Genomic DNA, 20,406 nt, shown 5'->3' with positions numbered 1-20,406 from the left:
CCAGCATTATGCTTTACATTTTTAAGTTCGGAATAGAGTAGTTGCTTTGGAAGACGATCATCAGGCATCCCCACAACATGACCAGCCCAACGAAGTTGGTGTTGAAGAATCATTGCTTCAACACTGGTGATCTTTGCTTCTTCCAGTACCCTGGCATTAGCTCGCCTGTCTTCCCAAGTGATGTGTCAAATTTTTGGGAGACACCAAAAAATTAACCACCCCTGGCCTAGAGGCCTCTTCCCCACCACTCAACAGGCTGGCAGCTGGAGAAGCCTGCCCTCCCCCAACTCGCTAAACCAAAAGTTAAGACTTCAAAGCAAGCAGATAAGCAGATGTGACCCCATTTTACAGCTCACAGCAATTCACCCCACTGTTTTCTTGGGGCAATTGCCTCCCTACCTCCCTCACCCTAGTTTAAAACTGCTGCCCTTTATTCCAACTCAAGCTGCATCTATATTGGACTTGCAACCGTTTCACACTGCATATTTACCATATTTTTCCGTGTATAAGACGAGGTTAATTTATTTTAAAAATATGCTAAAAATTGGGGGTTGTCTTATATACATATAGTGGAGAGGTGGGATGGGCGATTGGTGGGGTGGCTGCCGCGAGCAGGAGGTTGTCAACGGCGTTTTTGTGTATGATTGGTAGGTGCGGAAAAGTCCACTGGCTATTGACTGCTGCGGCAATTGGGCGTGCGATTGGTGCTTGCTTTTGGTGATAGTGCAGACGATTGGTGGCTTTGTTGATGTGTGTCCAGTTAGCTGTGGCGGTCCTGCTGGTTAGTGATTTTCAACACACACCCCCCCCCATAAAAAGCTCAACATGTCTGCGCAATCCTCCCCCCCCATTTTCTCAATTTGGAGTCCCAAAATATATACATGGGGGAGTCTTATAGATGGAAAAATACGGTATTTTATTACAGTGATTTAGACTGTTTCTAAAGAAGAAGAAGGGGACGACAGAGGACGAGATAGTGGGACAGTGGCGTAGCGTGGGGATTACAGGGGGGGCCGGCCGCACCAGGCGCAACATCTGGGGGTTAGGGTTAGGGGGCTCAAATCCACGGGTAAGGGGGCGCAAATCCACGGGTTAGGGGGCGCAAATTACTTGCCTTGCCCCGGGTACTGACAACCCACGCTACACCACTGTGGTAGGACAGTGTTCTCGAAGCTACAAACATGAGTCTGACCAAACTGCGGGAGGCAGTGGAAGACAGGAGGGCCTGGCGTGCTCTGGTCCAGGGGGTCACGAAGTGGCGGACACGACTAAACAACTAAACAACAACAGACTGTTTCTCTCCCCCACCCCCAATCCCACAATTTCTACTGTATGAAATTATGCAACTGTTTCTATTGCTGATGCTTTTGATGAGGAATTGCTTCAAAGCATTTGATGGGATGCAAGTCATGAATGGAAATAAATAGGCAAATAGACAAAGCTTTCCTTTGGGGTGTCTTTGAACCCTACGATTCTCTCTTTGGAGCCCTTCCAAGGTGATATTCTCTGTCTCCTTGGTGGGAGCTCAGTGCTCCTTTGAACAATCATTGACTGACGATTTCTCAGCTGATCTTTGGAACCTGGCATATCGGGAAGCCTGCTTCTTTAAGGCTTAAGGAGCCCTTGGCTTTCATCAGCTGTGCTGCCAGCCCACCTGAGAGAGAGAGAGAGAAATCAGCTGCAGGTGAGAATGCTCAGGTATAAAAGGTCTGTTGGGAGGATTTATTGTGTTTGAAAGTGGGTCTTCCTTGGCTGTATGCGCAGGTAAGTGATGGAGGAATGGGCTGGTGCTCCTTTTGGGACTCACCTGTAGCACCGGTTTAAAAGTGGCTAGAAACTCTTGCCTAAGGACAGTTTTCTAGAATTACAATGCTGTTTTTGGAACACTGCTCATCTTCCCTCGTAGTTTTCCTTTCTTGTTTTCACTTTCTTCCTTATTGTTGTTGTTGTTACTGCTTTTTATGTATTAGAAAGTGAGGGCAACTATTTTAAAAAGTGGACAGAAAAAAAACCAGTTTAATGGCTATGGTTTTCCTGGCTCCTGTGGATTTGGGTCGTGGGCTCTTCCTCTGGGTTGCTGTTTGTTCTACAGTGGTACCTCGGGTTAAGTACTTAATTCGTTCCGGAGGTCCATACTTAACCTGAAACTGTTCTTAACCTGAAGCACCACTTTAGCTAATGGGGCCTCCTGCTGCTGCCGTGCCACCGGAGCACAATTTCTGTTCTCATCCTGAAGCAAAGTTCTTAACCCGAGGTACTATTTCTGGGTTAGCGGAGTCTGTAACCTGAAGCGTATGTCACCTGAAGTGTATGTAACCCAAGGTACCACTGTATTACTTATTTCATAAAATTTATTCACCACCTGAATGTAAAACACACTCAAATCCATTCACAAAAAAGGGAAAAATAAAATTGCCAATAAGAATTAGCAATTTATGATTTTTAAAATGTTAAAATAATATTCAATCTTGCATCACCTTTTAAAATACCTGGGCAGCCTTGTCTATACAAAAATGTTTTCAGGAGGCACAAAGAAAACAGCAAAAGTGCCTGGCCGATGTCAATAAGCAGGGAGTTCCAGAGGGCAGGTTTTGCCACACTGAGAGATCAGGTTCTTAACAATAAGGAACAGATATCACTTGGCACCAGTTCCGCAGATCAAAGCAGTCAAGTGGGCATATAAAGGGCACTTGTTCTCTTTTGCAAGGCTTTGTTTTCCAGCAAAAATCAAAGTTTAGTGTGTTTTTTTAAAAACCTGAGAAGTTGAATGGGGAAACTGGTTTCCAAAAGACTGGGTAAGGGAAGTTCTCTGCTGATCTTACCTGGGTGAGTAGACACAGTTGGGGGGGGGGGAGGGAGTTAAGGAAAGATGACTGAGGTGGGGGCAGAATCATCCACTGCAATTTCCTCTCCTGGTTGCAGGCAGTGTTGATCACAGCTCCAGACATGCTCAGTTCACGGCACTGAGAGCAGCCGACAAAGCTGCCCTCTGCAGCCTTGACAAGCCAGGTGGGTCCTTGTGATGCTGCAGCTATTTGGTTCTTTGAATCTATTCCTTTCTCTCTCTCTCTCCTGCCACCATGTGCAGGGAGATGGCAGCGTGCGGGAAGTTGCTGGGGCTGCTGGCTCTCTTGGCTGCCGGGGCTGCTGATGTCTCGGTGCTGAACACGTGCATGGATGGCAAACATCACAAGACGGAGCCTGGTAAAGAGGATGAGTTGCATGGGCAGGTAGGGCTCTCTCCCCAAAGGGGATTCTGAAACTCAGTTCTATTCCCTGAGCTGAGCTGAGCCAGAAAGAGTGAGTGGAGGGCAATATACTCTGAGTCGAGAGTGGATTTCATGCTCTTTATTCAGCTCATAGTGGTGAGGAGGAATGGAAGTTCCCCCAGGATGTCTGCTTGATATACATTATTTACACAATGGGCTCCACGTGATTGGCTAATTCCGGGATTCACCTGTAGGCCAATCAGGTTGCGGATTCACTTCCACATGGAGCTGGATTGGGTGGCTCCTGTGGACCAATCAGACTGCTGCATTCTGGACCCTTTTGTTCTAGGACCAATCAGACTGCTGCATTTTCGATCCTATTCAGCTCAGTACATAACAGGCAGCCTTTGCCAAACCTGGTGCTCTGCTGATGATGTTGGACTACAACTCCCATCAGTCTCAGCCAACAGAGCTTGGGCAAGGCCATAGCTCTGAGGGAAAGCCAGCTTACTATTTTTAATTTTTGCTAAGGCCATTCTAGGCTGCATCAACAGAGGTCTAGTGTCCAGTTCAAGGGAAGCCATAGTCCCAGTCTATTCCATCTTGGTCAGGCCCCACCAATGTCCAGTTTTGGGCATCCCAGTTTAAGAAGGATGTTGACATCCTTCTGGAAGGGGTCAGAGGAGTATAACCAAGAGGATCTCTGGGCCACAAGCCTGGGTAGTGTGTATGGAGTTCCTGGACTACCTAGACAAGTCTCATTGATGTGGTCCGAAGGAAAGCAGAGCAAGACGTTTGACACCAGTTGGCTGCAGGAAGAAGAGAGGTTTGGATTTGATATCCCACTTTATCACTACCCTAAGGAGTCTCAAAGTGGCTCACAATCTCCTTTCCCTTCCTCCCCCTCAATAAACACTCTGTGAGGTGAGTGGGGCTGAGAGACTTCAGAGAAGTGTGACTGGCCCAAGGTCACCCAGCAGCTGCATGTGGAGGAGCGGGGAAGCGAACCTGGTTCACCAGATTACAAGTCCACCGCTCTTAACCACTACACCACACTGCAGGAGTTGCTGGAAGGAGGCAGACAAGGTGCCATCCAACCGCCTTAGGGACCACATTCTGGATTTGTGTAGGGTTTACTCCTTAGGGTCTGGAAACCAAGCCTTAAGAGCTGGGGTGTGCCTCCCAACCCTATAGTTCTATAGGTGTACGATTTTGTTGTTGTTGTTTAGTCGTTTAGTCGTGTCCAACTCTTCGTGACCCCATGGACCAGAGCACGCCAGGCACTCCTGTCTTCCACTGCCTCCCGCAGTTTGGTCAGACTCATGTTTGTAGCTTCGAGAACACTGTCCAACCATCTCATCCTCTGTCGTCCTCTTCTCCTTGTGCCCTCCATCTTTCCCAGCATCAGTGTCTTCTCCAGGGAGTCTTCTCTTCTCGTGAGGTGGCCAAAGTACTGGAGCCTCAGCTTCAGGATCTGTCCTTCCAGTGAGCACTCAGGGCTGATTTCCTTAAGAATGGATGCGTTTGATCTTCTTGCAGTCCATGGGACTCTCAAGAGTCTCCTCCAGCACCATAATTCAAAAGCATCAATTCTTCGGCGATCAGCCTTCTTTATGGTCCAGCTCTCACGTCCATACATCACTACTGGGAAAACCATGGCTTTAACTATATGGACCTTTGTTGGCAAGGTGACGTCTCTACTACTCAAGATGCTGTCTAGGCCTGTCATTGCCCTTCTCCCAAGAAGCAGGCGTCTTTTAATTTCGTGGCTGCTGTCGTGTACGATTTAATGACAAGCAAAATGAGAATAAATTTGCCACTGGCTAGGAAGCAGGGCTTGGGGTGTGAGCGAGTGAAGGCAACGTGGAACATTCTAGTCTTCTTGTGACTTGGGAGGGAGGGCGAGGTTCTAGTTGAGTTGGCCTTTCCTCCCCCTCTTTCCCTTTCCTCCCATAGTGCTCCCCATGGAAAGAAAATGCTTGCTGTACAAATAGCACAAGTCACGCCGCACATGATGACCAGTCCTACCTGTACAACTTCAACTGGAACCACTGCGGGATCATGTCGCCTGCGTGTAAACGGCACTTCATCCAGGACACCTGCCTCTATGAATGCTCGCCCAACCTGGGCCCCTGGATTAACAAGGTGGGCTTGGGGTTTTGAGCTTTAAAGCCCTATGCGGCCTAGGACCCACAAACCTATGGGACCGCCTCTCCTGGTATGCCCCACGGAGGACCTTAAGGTCCACAAATGACAACACTTTGGAGGTCCCAAGCCGCAAGGTGGTTAGATTGGTCTCAACTAGGGCCAGGGCCTTTTCAGCACTGGCCCCGACGTGGTGGAACGCTCTGTCACAAGAGACTAGGGCCCTGCGGGACTTGACATCTTTCCACAGGGCCTGCAAGACGGAGCTCTTCTGCCTGGCCTTTGGTTTGGACTCACTCTGACCCTTATGTTTCCCTCCCCTTATGGTCTTGATGTATGGGATACTTTTAAAATGAGGCTGCATTTTAAATTGCATTTTAACCTGTATTTTAAATTGGGTTTCTCCCCCTATTATGTTTTTACTGTAATTTTAGTGGTGTTAGCTGCCCTGAGCCCGGGGAAGGCGGGGTATAAATAAAATTTATTATTATTATTATCAGCATTTCACCTGTGTACATCTACCCCCATGCTCCCCTAAGAGAACTGGACTGAATTTGCTGGACTTTGAGTGCCCCGTGTTTTTCCGTGTCTAGAGAAAGGAATTGCAGCAGTGGTTCTCAAACCTTTTGGAGGGCTACCCCACCCTGGTTCCATAAATTCATCCCTCAACTCTATGGAATGTGTTATTCAGAATAATGGTTTGCATGACCCACTAAGGAAGGCAGTAACAGGAAAAAATGCAAAACCATAACAACCAATTGTCCATTTATTCAAAATCCAGTTAAAATTATTTAGTTGAATTCAAATTGTTTTAAATATATTTTTATGAATTCTCTAAAGATATTTCAAAGCATTTATCACAGTTTTTCTTTAACATACGTAGTTTCTTATTGACTTCCTACCCTTCCTTTCCTGGTTGGTTTTTTTTTACTTTTTTATTAGCTGCCTTATAACACCTGTTTTTATTGTCTAAGCCCCAATATCATTGGTTCTTTCAATAATCCGCTGCTTATACTTCAAATCCTGACTTCATATACGAGTGATAGTTTGATACGTAACACTGGGGAACAAAATTTTTGTTGCATTGACACCTGCAGTTGTTCTAACCTAATTTTGATGTACTGATTTCATATCTGAAGTTGGTTTTGTTCTGTAAGCTCTAGTTTTTTTGCAATTCACGTTTTTCCCTTTTCACCATAATCTTTTTCACAATGCAAGAATTCAATATTTTATTAAACACATAGCCAAAGTAGTACAATATGAGTATAAATGTACGTGACATGAAGAAGTCATGGTCCGATCTGAAAAATGCAAATATTTAGGTTACAACACTACAAAAATAAAGAAAAAATAAGTTTGCAAAATAATAATTACCATGTGGTTAGGGTAGATCAACGTGTCAGTGTCCACTTATCCCCAGTGTAAATATGACATATTGGCAAAAGTCAGAAATTGAAAGATCACTATAGCACGTACACGAAAATCGATTTCAGATTTGAAACCAGCATTGAAATAACATATAAGAACAGTTGAAAAATCTCATGCAACAGAAAATAGGGAAAAAAATGTTCATCAGTGATCCATCAATGGTCCCCATGCCTCCTTAAACAGTTCATCATTATGAAAGCTGGAGACAGAGACCTGCTTGCTCTATGCTTGATCCAAAGCTGTGATGAATGGAGAAGCAAGAACAGTTGAGGTCTTAGTGCTGTGAGCCCCTCCATCTTGTGCCCAGGTTGTGTACCTGTGCAAATAAAACCAGATACCCTAGAGACATGAGTCTCTGCTGACCTTCATTCCAAGAAAACCAAACCTGGGCAATCTCCTGGAGTCTCACTGCTCAGAGATTGGGGTGGCGTAGAACAACATTTATTGGGCTTTCAGAGCTGACTAAATCGAGCCGCAAGCTGTTCCATTAATCTTTGGGTGCGGGGCGCCCTTCCACTTCTCCCTAACCTTCCCCCACCCCCTGCATAAATCTAACCTATTCCTCCCCGTGCAGGTGGATCAGACCTGGCGCAAAGAAAGGATCCTGGATGTCCCGCTGTGCAAAGAAGATTGTGAGCAGTGGTGGAACGACTGTCGGAATGACATGACGTGCAAGGAGAACTGGCACGTGGGCTGGGACTGGTCCCAAGGTCAGTTGGCGCTGCAGAGAGCAAGAGCTTCCTGGTGCTTCGGCCTCCCATGGGAGTTTGAAGGAGGGGAAAGATAAATATAATAATAATAATAATAATAATAATAATAATAATAATAATAATTAATAATAATAATATTATTTATATCCCGCCCATCTGGCTGGGCTTCCCCAGCCACTCTGGGCAGCTTCCAACAAAATATTAAAATACAGTCATGCATCAAACATTAAAGGCTTCCCTAAAGAGGGCTGCCCTTCAGATGTCTTCTAAAAGTCTGGTAGTTGTTTTTCTCTTTGACATCTGACGGGAGGGCGTTCCACAGGGCGGGCGCCACTACCGAGAAGGCCCTCTGCCTGGTTCCCTGTAGCTTGGCTTCTTGCAATGAGGGAACTGCCAGAAGGCCCTCAGAGCTGGACCTCAGTGTCCGGGCTGATCGATGGGGGTGGAGATGCTCCTTCAGGTATACTGGACCGAGGCCGTTTAGGTTGCAGAGGTGGGGCTTCTGGCCAAAATAGAGACAGTTCACACATAATACTACGCTCCTAGTTTATTTTAAAGCCAAGGGGGTGGAACTAGACCAGGTCAGAGGGCCAGTTCCTTTTCTCCTCCACCCAATCGCAGGGCCAAGTCTGAGAGGTGAGTGGGGCGTTGGGTGGCTGTGCATACAATGAAGATGAATGTTGGAAGATTCAGGACACAAAAGGACTTCTTTACACTGTGCATGGTTAAACTGTGGAACTCTCCGCCACAGGAGGCAGGGGTGGCCTCCAGCTTTAAAAGAGAAACAGACAAATTCATGTAGGAGGAGAGGGCTATTGATGGCTCCTAGTCAGGATGGCTGTGCTCTGCCTCCCCAGAGGCTGCAATGCTTCTGAATCCTGGTTTACTGGGAACCCCAGGAGGGCAGCGTTGTCCTGCTTGTGGGTTTCGCTTTGGGGCATCCTGTTGGCCACTGTGAGAGCAGGATGCTGGCCAAGATGGTCCCCCTTTGGCCTGATCCAGCAAGCCCTTGTTAATGTTCTTACAGACCTGACAGTCCAGGTGAGTGTGTGTTTGTCTGGCTGTGCACTAATGCAAACTCTTTTTAAAAAATGAATTGTCCAAATCATTTGGCCAAAATCAAAATTGTGGGTGGTATCCAGACAGGCAACGAATGAAAAAGAAGTGTCAATTCAGGGGACGGGTTTATTCTTTATATATATATATATCTTTATATATAAATATATATATATATCTTTATATATATCTTTATATATATATATATATATATATATATATATATATATATATATATATATATATTTGCTTTCGTAGATTTTCACGGGTACAGGAATGCAGGTTTTGGTGTCCTCGGGTATCTTCCCGTGTAAAAGTTGGGGTGTCTAGGCGACGTTTCGACGAGGTCTCACTCGTCATCTTCAGGCTGGTGCTTTCGGCTTCTTGTTACTGGAACAGAGCAGGATCTCAGTGTTTGAGTTCCTATAAATACTGTTGAGGAGGTGTGGCCTCCTATGTTCTGGGCAGAGAGGAAGTTCCCAGGCTAGTGTGCCTTTTCTTCTTTTGTTCCTTAATTGCTTGAGGGATATCTTGAGTGATTTCTTGAGTGATATCCTGAGTACCACTTAGGTGGGTCATTAGGTGTGGATTAGTTGCTAAAGCCTTTGTGTCTTGACCTCTTGAACTTTGTGAAGAGTTTTTCTGAGAAGATGGGTGTACTACATTTAGTTGTGCTCTGGCTTGGCTTCGTGTATAGGGGCGAGCTGTGGTTTTGTGGCCTGTGCCAGCCAGATCTGTGTAGGGATTGCAGGGGGGTGCAGCATCCGGAGGTGCCACCATGGTTTGGCTACTGGATGGTGTCTGTAATTTATCTGTGGAGAGGGTCTGGGTTTGGGTCTGGTGTGGTTGATTGGTGATGGCGTTCTGTGTGCCTCTGGATCTACACCCCAAAATACAATTCACAGCCTACACCCCAAAATACAATTCACTATGGAAATAGAAGCCAACAACCAACTTCCCTTTCTTGACGTCCTAATCTACAAAAAACCTGATGGCTCCCTAGGACACACTATCTACCGGAAAAAAACACACACCAACCGCTACTTACATGCACAATCACACCACCACCCTGCACAAATAAACTCCGTAGCCAAGACTCTCATCTCCAGAACCAAACGCCTGGCTGACAAAGACCACTTGACAACTGAGTTACAGAATCTCTCAAATGTGTTAATTGCCAATGGATACCAGCAAAACAGGGTTACGAAGCTAATCCAAAAAGAAACACCCCCCAAAAACCAAGACACAGAAGAAAACAATGGCATGGCCCTCCTTCCTTATATCAAGGGCACTACAGATAAAATTAGCAAAATCCTCCATAAACACAATATCAAAACAGCCTTTTGCGCCAACCAAAAAATAGCCAATATCCTCAGAAACCCCAAGGATAAAATCCAGTTGGAAAACCAAGGGGTCTATGAAATACCCTGCAAAGTCTGCCCAGCCACGTACATTGGACAAACAAACAGACGAATAAATGCACGTATCGCAGAACACAAGAATGCCGTCAAAAAAGAAGAAAAAACTTCCTCTCTCTTCCAACACATGAAAGAAACAGGACACGAAATTAATTTTGCAGATTCCAAATTGCTCTCTAACATGGAACATCACCACAAGAGAATAATCATGGAAGCCATCGAGATAGAGAAACACCCTCACAACATGAACAAGCGTGACGACACATCCCGCTTGCCAGACATCTGGAAATTAGCCCTCCCCACAAAAACTGACACCAGATCCAGAGGCACACAGAACGCCATCACCAATCAACCACACCAGACCCAAACCCAGACCCTCTCCACAGATAAATTAGACACCATCCAGTAGCCAAACCATGGTGGCACCTCCGGATGCTGCACCCCCCTGCAATCCCTACACAGATCTGGCTGGCACAGGCCACAAAACCACAGCTCGCCCCTATACACGAAGCCAAGCCAGAGCACAACTAAATGTAGTACACCCATCTTCTCAGAAAAACTCTTCACAAAGTTCAAGAGGTCAAGACACAAAGGCTTTAGCAACTAATCCACACCTAATGACCCACCTAAGTGGTACTCAGGATATCACTCAAGAAATCACTCAAGATATCCCTCAAGCAATTAAGGAACAAAAGAAGAAAAGGCACACTAGCCTGGGAACTTCCTCTCTGCCCAGAACATAGGAGGCCACACCTCCTCAACAGTATTTATAGGAACTCAAACACTGAGATCCTGCTCTGTTCCAGTAACAAGAAGCCGAAAGCACCAGCCTGAAGATGACGAGTGAGACCTCGTCGAAACGTCGCCTAGACACCCCAACTTTTACACGGGAAGATACCCGAGGACACCAAAACCTGCATATATATATATATATATATATATATATATATATATATATATATATATAATTTATTAGTTTTGTAACATGCCATTTTCAACAGTCATTAAACATACTTTTACATCTTATTCAATTTTTTGACTTCCATCAGTCCTGTCTGAAAATTTTCCAATGTAATCTCTTAGTATGCATTTCTTACTTTCCCCTATTACATTTCAAACATAACCAATATCTCTATCTTTATCTACTTTGTAACACTTCATATATTTCTCCCTACAAAACTTCTTGTAGTCCTAGTAGTGTAATTTGTTGATTACAATTGCTCTTCAAATAGTTCATATACTTATTCCAATCTTCTGTAAATCTCTGGTCCCGCAGGTTTCGAATCCTTCCTGTCATTTTGTCCAATTCTGCATGGTCTATTAATTTCGTCTGCCATTCTTCTTTTGTCGGAATTTCTTCTTGCTTCCATTTCTGGGCTAACAATACTCTTGCCGCTGTTGTTGCAAATAAAAACAGTTTAACATCTTGCCTATTAATATCCTGCCCTATAATACCAAGTAAAAATGCTTCTGGTTTTTTTAATGTATATTTCAACATCTTTTTCATCTCATTCTATATCATTTCCCTGAAGTTCTTTACTTTCTTACATTCCCACCATATATGATAAAATGTTCCTTCTTTTTCTTTACATTTCCAACATTTATTATTTGTCTTATACATTTTAGCTAATTTAGGGGAAGGGCTTTTTCTTAAGGTGGCCGTCCTGGCTGCCGGGGACAGATTACCGTATTTTTCGCTCCATAGGGCGCACCTAGTTTTTAGGGGGGGGGGGGGAATAAAGGGGAAAAAAATTATTCCCCGCCCCCAAACCCAAAGAGCAAAGAAGCCAAGACAGTCAGCGGGATCCATCCCTCTGGCTGTCTTGGCTTCCTCTTTAGCCACACACAACTTCTCCAGCCGGGAGAGGCTGAGCGCGGCTTCGTTTTTAGCCGCGGGGCTAGGGCGGGGGAAGCCCGAGCTTCCCCCAACCCCAGCCCCCAGAACAGGTCCGGGAGCGGTGGCAAGATTGCGCGCAGCCTTGCCGCTGCTCCCACAGCTTGCAGGGCTGGGGGAGCGCTCCGAAGGTTTGCGGATAGCTGCCTGAAGCCAGGGGAGCGCAGTGGGAGTTGGCACTGCGCTCCCCGGGCTTCGGGCTGCAGGCAGCTATCCGCAAGCCTTCAGAGCCCGGGGAGTTTCCGCCGTGCTCCGAAGGCTTGCGGATAGCTTCCTGAAGCCTGGAGAGCGAGAGGGGTCGGTGCGCACCGACCCCTCTCGCTCTCCAGGCTTCAGCGAAAGCCTGCATTCGCTCCATAGGACGCACACACATTTCCCCTTCATTTTTGGAGGGGAAAATGTGCGTCCCATAGAGCGAAAAATACGGTAAGTTTTGTTACGATGTCAACTTGATGTCTGGCGACTCTCCTCCTTTCTCTGGGATGGGTACCCTGCCCGCTGAGGATCTTGGAACGACAAGCCTTGCTCAGCCTGGCATCTCTTCCCTTCAATTCCAGGGTATAACCAGTGCCCCCACAGGTCAAAGTGTCAGCTGTGGGAATCTGTCTTTCCTAGTCCACAAGACCTGTGTGAGAAGATCTGGAGCAACTCCTACAAATATACCACCTTCACGAGAGGCAGCAAGCGCTGCATCCAGATGTGGTTTAATGCAACGCAGGGCAACCCCAATGTGGAGGTGGCAAAGTACTATGCCAATGCCGGGGCAGGTCTCTCACCCTGGATGCTCCTGGTTTTGCTTTTCCCTGCCCTCCTAGCAGCCCTGCCGTGAACTTTGCAAGGGACTTCTCTTGATCCTGAAGAGTCTTGACCCTGCAAGATTGCACTGGGATTTCCCACTTCCTTTATCGCGGTGAGAGTGCTCTCGTTCCGGATTCCCAGTAAATAACACTCCAGCTTGCCTGTAAGAAGAGTTTATCTTCCAGGACTTTCTCCGAACATTGTTTCAGCTTCTGTTCATTTCTATCACCTCGGCAAACTTGGTCTACTTACGGGGACGTGGAAAGGAAGGTGGCCTCTAGTAATAGGGGTGTTTGCAACACCTGGGAACACACAACTGGAAGAAGGAATAAAAGCCTGGTTCTTCAATTCAATTTGCTGTTGTGCCCTTTGCTTTCATCAGTGCAAGGAAGAGGGTCGATGCCTGATTCCTAGCCCCAAATACTTGCTTTCTACTGAAGGGGAGTAGGTGGTGGAGAATTTCATTATCACTTATTAATATTATCCTGCCTTTTTCCTGGGCTGAGACTCAAGGCAGCTTACTCAAATTAAAACACAGGTAAAATGCAAAGAGCTACAAACTTATAGAAGATAATAATTAAAGAGTAATTAAACTCTAGTACAGTGGTACCTTGGGTTAAGAACTTAATTCGTTCCAGAGGTCCGTTCTTAACCTGAAACTGTTCTTAACCTGAAGCACCCCTTTAGCTAATGGGGCCTCCTGCTGCTGCTGCGCCGCAGGAGCACGATTTCTGTTCTCATCCTGGAGCAAAGTTCTTAACCCGAGGTACTATTTCTGGGTTAGCGGAGTCTGTAACCTGAAGCGTCTGTAACCCGAGGTACCACTGTAGATTTAAACCAATATAGCAATAGATAGTAAAAACAGCGCCGTGCTATTTAAATGCCGTTTTCTTTAAAGTCAGTCCCCCAAAACCTGTTGGAATAAGAAAGTCTTTACCTGCCCATGCAAGGACAAGGAAGAAGCCAATTTAGCTTTTCCAGGGAGGGACTTCCAAAGCTGTCTGGGAGCAGCCACCACTGACAAGGCCCTGCTATAAAAAAAATTGGGGGACCCCCCTAAACCCTAGAAATTAATAAATGGTAGGATTTTGATTTGGGATGTGAAGGGAGAAATACAAGTTGCAGAGGAGTTCCTGGGTTAGCCTACGCAAAAGGACCTGGCCAAGCTAGGGCCATTTAGGAACAAGAGAGGGCCATTGAGAGCCACTGGCAACGGGGGAGAGAAGAACTGTCCTTCCCCCTTGCCCTGAGGTGTGAACAGGGAGTGGGGGTTTGGAAGGATGCCAGGGGAACTGGGGGTTTGATGTGACAGGAAAATGGGAGACTGGTCGCAAGGGGTTCTAGCAAGAAGGGCTGGGAGCCATCTTTGGGCAGACTGGCTGGGAGAGATGCCTTGGAGTCTAGGGCTTCACTGCCCCTCTTGAAAGGACCACGCTGTAAGATCAGGACTCCCTCCAGGCAGACAGAAGGTGTAAATAGGCGAATAAACAGTATTTCTTAGTTGCTATCTGGAAACACTGTTCAGCAGAGCTGAGAGTTGGACACCAGAACTGGACATTTGCCAGTGATACAAGCTTGATTTCTGCCAGGTAAAGTCTGGCAACGTGACTTATTCAAGGACTTTCAGAGACTTCAGGTTGATAGTTTTTATGTTTTGCATTATTCCATAAAGTTTTCTATACCCTAATTGTATCTGGCCACCGTGTTGCTTTCGATATTGCGGAGTCACATTTTGCAACTCAGGGGTTTGTTTGTTTACCCTTCTGCATTCCAAGCAGATGTTCTGCCACTACTCCACGGTACCCCTGGAAAAAGAGAGGATCGGCTGCAGCCCTTCTGTTCCGGGTCTCTTGCTTTTATCTCAGATTCTCCCTGGAAGGCCAACAGAGGGTGCTAGATCAGCACTCTCTCTCTCTCTCTCTCTCTCTCTCTCTCTCTCTCTCTCTCTCTCCCCAGGCCTGGCTGCAAAACAAAACAGGAGAGTATTAATTTAACTGTGGGCGGGTGTACATTCCTGTGGGCTGCGCGCATACTTTTGGAGCTGGAGGAGTGGGGTGTTCCGCATGCATGCTGGCGGAGCCGCGCACCCACCCGGCCCCAGTGCCTTCATGTGCTGGCAGTGGCCTGAAGGGGAGGCTCCCTGCTCTGAATTGGCTGCTTAAGGAGTGCAGCAGAGATTCCTGGACCACCCGTGGGCCGGATTGAGGTGGTGATTGGACTGGATCCGGCCCCTGGGCCTTTGTTTGCCTACCTATGCTCTAGTGCATGGGTAGGCAAACTAAGGCCCCGGGGGCCAATCGCCTTCTGAATCCGGCCCACAGACGGTCCGGGAATCTGCGTGTTTTTACATGAGTAGAACGTGTCCTTTTATTTAAAATGCATCTCTAGGTTATTTGTGGGGCATAGGAATTCGTTCATTATTACGAATGAATGTCAATGACGCTGAAGGAAGTTCAAAATGTATAAGAAGTGTTGAAATATGGATAGAATGTATAAATAATGAAATTAATAAAATTGCAAAATGAAAAAAAAAAAGGAATTCGTTCATTATTCCCCCCCCCCCAAAAATATAGTCTGCCCCCCCCCCACAAGGTCTGAGGGATAGTGGACTGGCCCCCTGCTGAAAGTTTGCTGACCCCTGTTCTAGTGGAACATCTATATGGCTATTTGGCCATTATCACCCCCCTCATAACATTAAAACGTGAAGACATTCAATGAAACTGAACACTGTGGAAGATCCTGGGTAGAGAAATTCTACCTATGGAACCCCCCCCCCCCACAAGGGCAGTGACGGCCATCAACCTACACCCTTGTGCAAATTAACTGAAACAAAGCCTGTTTTCTGTCTTACTCGTAATCCTGTACTCAAAACAAACACAAAAAGTCGGTTGATCCTTAGGGTGTCGGAAGCCTGCAGCCAACAGAAGGAATGATGCGCTCGCCACAATATATTTAGGTTCTATGAAAGAGAGTTATTCCAGAGCTGGAAAACAGGTATCCTGACGGTACTGGGACCTAGCCCCCGTCACACATCGAAAGCGGTGAAGGAATTCAGGACAGAGCAGCAAATACAGGTATTTGATTGGCCGGGGAATTCCCCAGACGTAAAGCCCATTGAGAATTTGTGGGCTATATGCAAGTGTCGCCTCAGTGCTGCAGACTGTATGACTATGGAGAAGCTCATTCAGGTGCTGATTCAAGTGTGGTACTGGGATCCGAAAATCAACAGTGACTGCTCGAAACTATTAAACTCCAAGCCAAACCGTGTTCAAATGCTGCTTAAAAATAGCGGAGGCCATATCCATTACTAATGTACGTATATGTGAGTTTTGTACATGCATACATGAATTTTTTTGAGGGATGCGGGTGGCGCTGGGGTCTAAACCAGTGACCTTGGGCTTGCCGATCAAAAGGTCAGCAGTTTGAATCCCTGCGATGGGGTGAGCACCCGTTGCTCTGTCCCTGCTCCTGCCAACCTAGCAGTTTGAAAGCATCCTAAAAAGTGCAAGTAGATTAAAAGTTACCGCTCGTTTCTGTGTGCTGCTCTGGTTTGCCAGAAGCGGCTTAGTCCTGCTGGCCACATGACCCGGAAACACTGTCTGCGGACAAACGCCTGCTCCCTTGGCCTGTAAAGCAAGATGAGTGCTGCAACCCCAGAGTCGACTGCGACTGGACTTAAATGTCAGGGTACCCTTTACCTTTTATGTGAGTTTTGTACAATACACTACACTGTTCGTTTCAGTTAATTTGCACAAGGATGTAGATGGCTTTAAAAAAAAAAAGGATTAGGCAGATTTACTGAGAAAACAGTAGAGACCTGATAAAGAGAGCACAGCAGATGTTATATTTTCTGAGAATCCTCCAGAAAAACTCTCTCTCAAAGGACCTGTTGATGGCATTTTACCATTGTACTGTGGAGAGTCTATTAACTTATGGTCTGTGTGTGTGGTTTGGGAGCTGCACGGTCAGGGGAAAAATAATGCTGTCCAGGGTTGTAAAGACTATGGAGAGAATAATTGGGTGCACTCTTCCCACCTTGGATCAAATCAATGCTTCCAGGTGCCATAAGAAAGCTGTAGAGATAGCGCAGGATAGTGCGCACCCCGGAAATGATCTCTTTCAGCTTCTGCCTTCTGGAAGAAGGTACAGGGTTATACAGACTAGGACTAGCCGCCTAAGAAACAGTTTCTATCCAAATGTGATTTTGGTTTTAAACGCAGTGTAAGGTAGTCTCTAGGGGACGCGGGTGGCGCTGTGGGTAAAAGCCTCAGCACCTAGGGCTTGCCGATCGAAAGGTCGGCGGTTCGAATCCCCGCGGCAGGGTGCGCTCCCGCTGCTCGGTCCCAGCGCCTGCCAACCTAGCAGTTCGAAAGCACCCCTGGGTGCAAGTAGATAAATAGGGACCGCTTACTGGCGGGAAGGTAAACGGCGTTTCCGTGTGCAGCTCTGGCTCGCCAGATGCAGCTTTGTCACGCTGGCCACGTGTCTGTATGGGAGTATATTGTATTTAATTATGGGGCATCAGAATTTTTAGGGGGCTAACCAGGCTGGGATAGCTGGGATAGCAGGCTTCTTGGTTTGCGAATGTCTGATGTAGATTTTTTCAATTTCGTGTTTCAGCATGGGACAATGACAATATCATATTCATGGAGAGAAGGCTATCGTTGGCTACTAGCCAGGATGTCTCTGTTCTGCCTCCACAGTTGGAGGCACTAATGCTTCTGAAAACCAGTTGCTGGAAACCGCAGGAGGGGAGAGTTGCTTTTGCTCTCAGATCCTCTTTGCTGGTTTCCCTTTGGGACATCTGGTTGGCCCCTGTGAGAACAGGATGCTGGACCAGATGAACCATTGGCCTGATTCAGCAGACTCTTCTTCTCTTTTTCTGGAATATATCTTTAATAAATGTATTTATTTTAAATTAATAAAAAATTACAAACAAGTAAACAAACATACAATCAAACAACAGAAGAATCAAACAAACCACCACATTATAAGATACAACAAGATTAATACACAGTAACTATCATCATATATACTCCTAATACTAAAAACAATTATAAAACTCATAGAGAAGAAAATTAAAAATGACTTCCAATTAATTTCACTGTACTCTATCTGTCCATTAGTTTATACCACAAAGTTACATATTTCTTATATAGTTCCTTTTTACCTCCCTATGAAATTATATTTATACAATACAGGGATCAGTTCAGCAGACTCTTCTTATGCTCACAGTAAACTGTGGTCTGAACAACCAGGGAACCACACTTATTATTATTATTAATTAAATTTGTATACTGCCCTTTGTCTGAAGACCCCAGGATGACACACCGCAGAAATGCACCTGCAGATCCTGCCAGGAACTGAACCTGGGAGATCCTGTGTGCAAAGCAGGAGTTTGGCCACTGAGCTAAATGCATCCCTCCAGATGTTGTCAGCACTCCCATCTGTCCTGGCAAGCACAGCCTGTAGTTGGGAGTTATGGGAGGTGGAGTCCAGCAATATCTGGAGGGCCAGAAATGTCCCTCTGTCTACACTACCGGTTGCAGCCTGACCTACGGTGGGTCCCAAAAGCAGCCCCACCACCATGTCAGTGCATGGCAAACAATTATGAAACGGGTCCTTGATGCATTTTTGGCCTATAGGTTGGTTTGGGGTCATGTGTTCTGCAAGGGGTTACCTTTGAAGGCTGTTTTTTCTACAGTGGCCAACCAGACACCCTTCATGGCCTTCTCGGTAGTGGCACCTGCCCTGTGGAACGCCCTCCCATCAGATGTCAATGAGATAAACAAATATACAACTTTTAGAAGACATCTGCAGGCAGCCCTGTACAGGGAAGTTCTATTATGCTTTTGTATTTGTTGGAAGTCGCCCAGAGTGGGGCAACCCAGTCAGATGGGCAGGGTACAAATAATATTATTTATTATTATTATTATTATTATTATTATTATTATTGGGAGTCCACAAGCACGGCATGAGCAGAACAACACTCCCCACCAAACTTCCAGTTCTCAGCAAATGATATTTGGAAGCATCAATGCTAAGTAGTTCTTGGTATGAGCTTTCGTGTGCATGCACACTTCTTCAGATATCTACTTAGTTGGTCTTTAAGGTGCTACTGGAAGGATTTTTTTTGTGTGTTTTGATATATAATGAGTTGAAGAAAATGTTTAAATTACCATTTGTAAAATACCAGAAGCACTTTTGTTAGGGATTGTAGGAAAAGACCTGCCAAGGAAAAGAAAGAATTTATTTATGTGCGTCCAACCTACTTTTCAACCTACCATCCAAGCTGGTGACTTCTTATGAATATTATGATTTAGAATTTATATACCTACCTATACCTGCAGCTCTCAGGGTGATTCACAGAATAAAATCCGAAGATAAAACCTCAAAATACATTTGCTGCCTCTTGCGCAATAGGTAGCCCTTTGGCTCTCCGGATCAGATATTCTGCTGGGCATTGCCATTCAAAGAGTGTGCGTGCACTGCGCCATGGGATCGATTCTGCGGGACGGGGCTGCCCTTCCTCCCCCCCGCACCATTCCACTCCACCCGCCCCCCCTCTCCCCCGGGAAGGAGTTTCCCCCGTTCGACTGCGCGCTGCGTCCGAAGGGCTTTCCTCGGAGGCGCCGCGTCCCTTTCGGAGTTCCCCCGGAGCCCCGTCGGGCCGGGGCTGCCTGCGAAGTCTCTCCCGGACTCGAGGCTCCTCCCGCGTCCCTCGCCAGGAAGCGCTCGCCGTCCCCCCGGGGGAGAAGGAGGGCGTCGGGAGCCGGCGGGGCCCAGGGCTCGTCGGAGGAGCCGAGTCGGGGCTGCCGCTCCCTTCCCAACTTCTCTGCGCCCCGGTGGGAAGTGGGAACCAGCTGGGAGCCAAAGAGCGCCTGCGGAGCGCGCGCCCTCCCTGTCTCGGTGCGCCCCGGCGGGGCTCGACGGGACCCCGGTCCCTGCTTGGTGGGAGCCCTTCTTTCTTCTCCGCTGCCCGGAGGAGGAGGAGGAGGCGGAGAAGGAGGCGGAGGCGCCTTTTCCCCGCCTCGAAGGGGCCGCCGAGCAGCGCGCCAAGCGGCTCCCCTCGCCACTGCGCCTCGCCGGACGAGACGCGCCACAGGCTCGGGAAGAAGAAGAAGGAAGGAAGGAAGCGAGCGAGAGAGCGAGAGAGCCAGTACGGCTTGCAGCCTCTCCGCCGCCCCCGCCGCCCCTCCACGATCCCCCGTGGGCGCCCCGGGCCAAGAGTCTCCCGCAGCCGCCATGCGCCCCTCGCGGCCCGCCTGTCGGGGGCGCCGCCTCCTCCTCGCCGGGCTCTGCTAAGCGCCCGCCTCGCTTCCGCCGCTCCGCTCCGGGCATGGCGGGCGCAGGGGCCGCCGCGCTGCAGCAGCAGCCGCCGCCGCCGCCTGCTCCTCCCGCGGCCCCGCCGTCGTGGTACCACAAGGACCTGAGCCGCGCGGCGGCCGAAGAGCTCCTGGCCCGCGCGGGGCGCGACGGCAGCTTCTTGGTGCGCGACAGCGAGAGCGTGGCCGGAGCCTACGCCCTGTGCGTGCTGTGAGTGGCGGGGCGAAGGGATGGGGGGCGCGGGAGGAAGGGGCCCGGCTCCCCAAAACCCACGGGGAGCTCGGAGCAGAGGTGCCAACTTGAACAAAATATTTGGTTTTCTTGGGGGGGGCGCAGGGAAGCCTCGCCCCGAGGAAGCGATCGCCAGGCATGGCGCACGCACGCCCTTTGAATGGCGGTGCCCATCAACTTGGACCCCTCAA

At 47.6% G+C, this 20,406-nt stretch overlaps 3 protein-coding genes across 6 annotated transcripts in view; 2 read left to right on the top strand and 1 right to left on the bottom strand.

Annotated features, from left to right (window-relative positions):
* Window positions 1-1,575: 1,575 nt before the first annotated feature.
* On the top strand, window positions 1,576-13,011 carry LOC114595501 (folate receptor gamma-like). Of its 3 annotated transcripts, none has more exons than XM_028725777.2 (5): window positions 1,576-1,684; window positions 3,089-3,230; window positions 5,166-5,354; window positions 7,357-7,492; window positions 12,418-13,011. In XM_028725777.2, exons 2-5 carry the CDS (start codon window positions 3,093-3,095, stop codon window positions 12,687-12,689), a joined length of 735 nt encoding a protein of 244 aa, XP_028581610.2. In that variant the 5' UTR covers window positions 1,576-1,684; window positions 3,089-3,092; the 3' UTR covers window positions 12,690-13,011. The 3 variants fall into 3 exon arrangements, with proteins under 3 accessions (XP_028581610.2, XP_028581609.2, XP_077782967.1); XM_028725776.2 differs by having other exon boundaries at window positions 1,638-1,698; XM_077926841.1 differs by lacking the exon at window positions 1,576-1,684 and adding an exon at window positions 1,712-1,764.
* Window positions 10,922-20,027, bottom strand: LOC144327446 (uncharacterized). The gene is made up of 3 exons (XM_077926840.1): window positions 18,997-20,027; window positions 14,418-14,620; window positions 10,922-11,361 (listed from the first exon to the last, which is right to left on the bottom strand). Exon 1 carries the CDS (start codon window positions 19,903-19,905, stop codon window positions 19,129-19,131), a length of 777 nt encoding a protein of 258 aa, XP_077782966.1. The 5' UTR covers window positions 19,906-20,027; the 3' UTR covers window positions 10,922-11,361; window positions 14,418-14,620; window positions 18,997-19,128.
* The window catches only part of INPPL1 (inositol polyphosphate phosphatase like 1), a 74,663-nt gene continuing 74,117 nt past the window's right edge, over window positions 19,861-20,406 (top strand). Inside the window, exon 1 of one of the 2 annotated variants that reach the window (XM_028725775.2) lies at window positions 19,861-20,185. In XM_028725775.2, the coding sequence (XP_028581608.2) occupies window positions 19,998-20,185 (188 nt within the window). In that variant the 5' untranslated portion in view covers window positions 19,861-19,997. Of the gene's footprint in view, window positions 20,195-20,406 lie in introns of both variants that reach the window. The other variant, XM_028725774.2, reaches the window with a different exon arrangement.

Source organism: Podarcis muralis, chromosome 4, assembly GCF_964188315.1.
Source record: "Podarcis muralis chromosome 4, rPodMur119.hap1.1, whole genome shotgun sequence".
Lineage (NCBI taxonomy): Eukaryota > Metazoa > Chordata > Lepidosauria > Squamata > Lacertidae > Podarcis > Podarcis muralis.
This window is presented reverse-complemented; position numbering and strand designations above follow the sequence as displayed.

Bases quoted from the DNA above. Each gene is read 5' to 3' on its own strand.
- LOC114595501 (XM_028725776.2), top strand. The intron at 3,231-5,165 runs GTAGGGCTCTCT...TTCCTCCCATAG, and splicing joins AGGATGAGTTGCATGGGCAG to TGCTCCCCATGGAAAGAAAA. The intron at 5,355-7,356 runs GTGGGCTTGGGG...CTCCCCGTGCAG, and splicing joins TGGGCCCCTGGATTAACAAG to GTGGATCAGACCTGGCGCAA.
- LOC144327446 (XM_077926840.1), bottom strand. From the start codon at position 19,905: ATGGCGGCTGCGGGAGACTCTTGGCCCGGGGCGCCCACGGGGGATCGT.